This window comes from Nematolebias whitei, chromosome 2 (genome assembly GCF_014905685.2).
Source record: "Nematolebias whitei isolate Nwh7 chromosome 2, NemWhi1, whole genome shotgun sequence".
NCBI classification, from domain to species: Eukaryota; Metazoa; Chordata; class Actinopteri; order Cyprinodontiformes; family Rivulidae; genus Nematolebias; species Nematolebias whitei.
Window position 1 is genome coordinate 19,094,376 of NC_056499.1, and position 2,644 is coordinate 19,097,019.

The following is a 2,644-nucleotide window of genomic DNA, read 5'->3' on the forward strand; positions in this document are numbered from 1 at the left end:
CCCCCCCCCCCCCCCCCCCCCCGACATATATAGCAATGTATGTATAGCAAGCCATGTTGCCATATAATTGGATTTTATGGCAAGACATGTTGCCATATAATTGGATTTTATTGCAAGTCATGTTGCCATATAATTGGATTTTATGGCAAGTCATGTTGCCATACATTTGGATTTTTTGGCAAGCCATGTTGCCATATAATTGTATCGTGGCTGATCCGCTGCCGCAATCAAAAGCCTGACACCGACCTGGCCCGCCCATCCAGCACACTCGGGCCGGGCTTCGGGCTTCGGGCCCAGGTTAGAAATGACAGCTCTACTGTGAAGACAAAATGGTAAATAGTAAAACTGCGTGTCTTCTCATAATCTACTGACACTTTTACTGATATTTGGTGTTCTTGTCAGTAAAGAGCTAGTCAGTTGTGGACACAGCAGGAAGATGGATGGTGCTTTTCATATTTTAAAAGCAGATACCTGCGTTCAGAAAATGTCTGTGTCTGACTCCAGTATATATTTCCATAGAGATTTCCAGAACTTCAGCCTGAGCCGGGGCGCCCTGGACAACACAGGTCAGACATCCAACCACGGCTCCCTCCAGACTCCTGATGTCCGCCGTTCACTTTGTGACTTTGGGCCTGAGGACGGGGAGAGGAGAAGCTCTGTTTTGGAGCTCTGGGCTCCCCGCTCCACAAGTGTGAGCTCTAACGTTTCTGCTGGAAGTGTCCCAGCGACAAAAGTAGAAGTGAGTCAAGAACTGTCACTGCAGCCTCCAGGCAGCCCTAACCCAGGGGGGGACGTCAGGCGAAAGGTGCATTCTCAGTCAGAGGAAGGAGACAGTGTTGCATCAGGAGGAGACGGAGCAAAGGCTGAAGGAGGTGTAAGGAAGAGGGGAGTACTAGAAGGGGGGTTTCTGGGGAGAAAGAGGGCTCCGCCCGTTCCACATCTCTCATCCCTCCCCTCTGGATCTGAAGGTGGGGGCAGTGACTCATCTGCAAATGCCTCTCCCTCCCCAACCAAACTGGCTGCCTCCACCTCACCACGAAGCAGGAAATTGGCACCTGAGCCTTCCAGTCAGGACAGCAGCCTGTGAGAGCAACTCTTGTTTTGATTCCAGTCGGTGGCTTGATCTTGTAGAGACATCATGTTGGTGCATGCAGGAGCAAATAAAGGAAGACAAAATCAGCTGCACGGACACCAACTCTACCACCATTCATGCGTGCGTCAGGATATACGTTTGCTTTGAATCCATCATGAAGCAGCTACAAGATCCTAGCACTATCAGAATGACATCTCAGTTTGAGCATGAGTTTATTTTTTTTAGCATCTCCAAAGGTTTGATCTGATCTGCTGGGGTGTAACTGGAGCTTCATGGTCTACATTTTCCATTTGCACTTTTAACATTCTGGCAAACTGCTGCTGTCGTTTTCTCCTCCCGTTGTTGTTGTTGCTCATTCAGCATCCACAGGGAACAAGCAGGGGGATGAAGAAATCAAGACTTATCTTGTTTGATAACTGGAATCAACAAAGATACACCTTGTTGCTTTACAACCTTTATATAAATTACACAACTCCTATTGCTTAAATTTAGAAAGAAACTTGCATTCAAACACAAGTTACATAGAAAATTTCAAGATCTTAAACTACCGGGCTCACCACCCAGGTGATAATCTGATAGATCCTTTTGGTCTTATCTCCACATCAGTTCCTTAAAAAACAGCGCTCGTGATTATTTGTTGTGCAGCAGAAACTCATGTTAACTTAAACAAGTTTACCTTAGAATGTCGGCAGCTACTCGAATCCCAGAAGACTTCACTAGAACTAGAAGAACGAGTGTTTTCTGTATGGTTGAAGAAATGACTGACAGCCAGCTGTTAATTAACGTTTGCAGGTCGGGATTGCAATGTGACTGAGTTAGTTGGTTAACACTATATTTGATTGATGCTATGCAGTTGTGGCGTTAGGATGTACAACTTGGACCCTGATTTCCCCGTGACAGTTTGTGATGGAATGGTTATCGTCCTGCTACAACACTTCATGAGTCAGAGATGTTTGTTGGATTGTCAATAATGTTCTCTCATGCTAAATACACTTTAAAGCATCTTTACTCCTCCATAGAGGTGCCAAAATCCATTACTGTAGTGTGTTCCAGCGCAGCAGTTCAAGGCGTTAATAACACTTTTTAAATATGCAGTATATTTGTGAGCAGATAATTTGTGGCATGATGCTTAAAAATCACATTTACACAAATGGTGATTGCAAATGTTTATATTTTCAATACGTTTTTCTTTGCTATGATTGTTAGGCCTCATATTTTTGATAGTATTTTAAATTAACTGATAACTGTTTAGATTTAGCTCCTTACTCCCAGCGGTGCCTGTGCAAGATCACACTAAATATTTACAGTTTTACTTTAATTTTTCAGTCACTTTTCACCTAATAGGGAATGTACATAAACACTACTTCACTTTATCCCCCTTAAAACAGATTTTACTGTGTATTGAAAGTTGTTGGGTGGCTGTTGCAGTGCCTTATTTAGTTGTTGTGTTTTGATTGAAAAGTGTTGTGACCAAAAGATTGTGAAGATGGGGATCACTGTGTGGCCACATAATGGACCTGTCCACTTGGACGTTAGTTGGAACTGTTTCAT

At 43.8% G+C, this 2,644-nt stretch overlaps 1 protein-coding gene across 1 annotated transcript in view; it reads left to right on the forward strand.

Annotated features, from left to right (window-relative positions):
- The window catches only part of kctd3 (potassium channel tetramerization domain containing 3), an 11,230-nt gene extending 9,936 nt beyond the window's left edge, over positions 1-1,294 (forward strand). Inside the window, exon 19 of the mRNA XM_037697518.1 lies at positions 520-1,294. Within this exon, the coding sequence (XP_037553446.1) occupies positions 520-1,087 (568 nt within the window). The 3' untranslated portion in view covers positions 1,088-1,294. The remainder of the gene's footprint in view (positions 1-519) is intronic.
- The last annotated feature ends 1,350 nt before the right edge of the window (positions 1,295-2,644 follow it).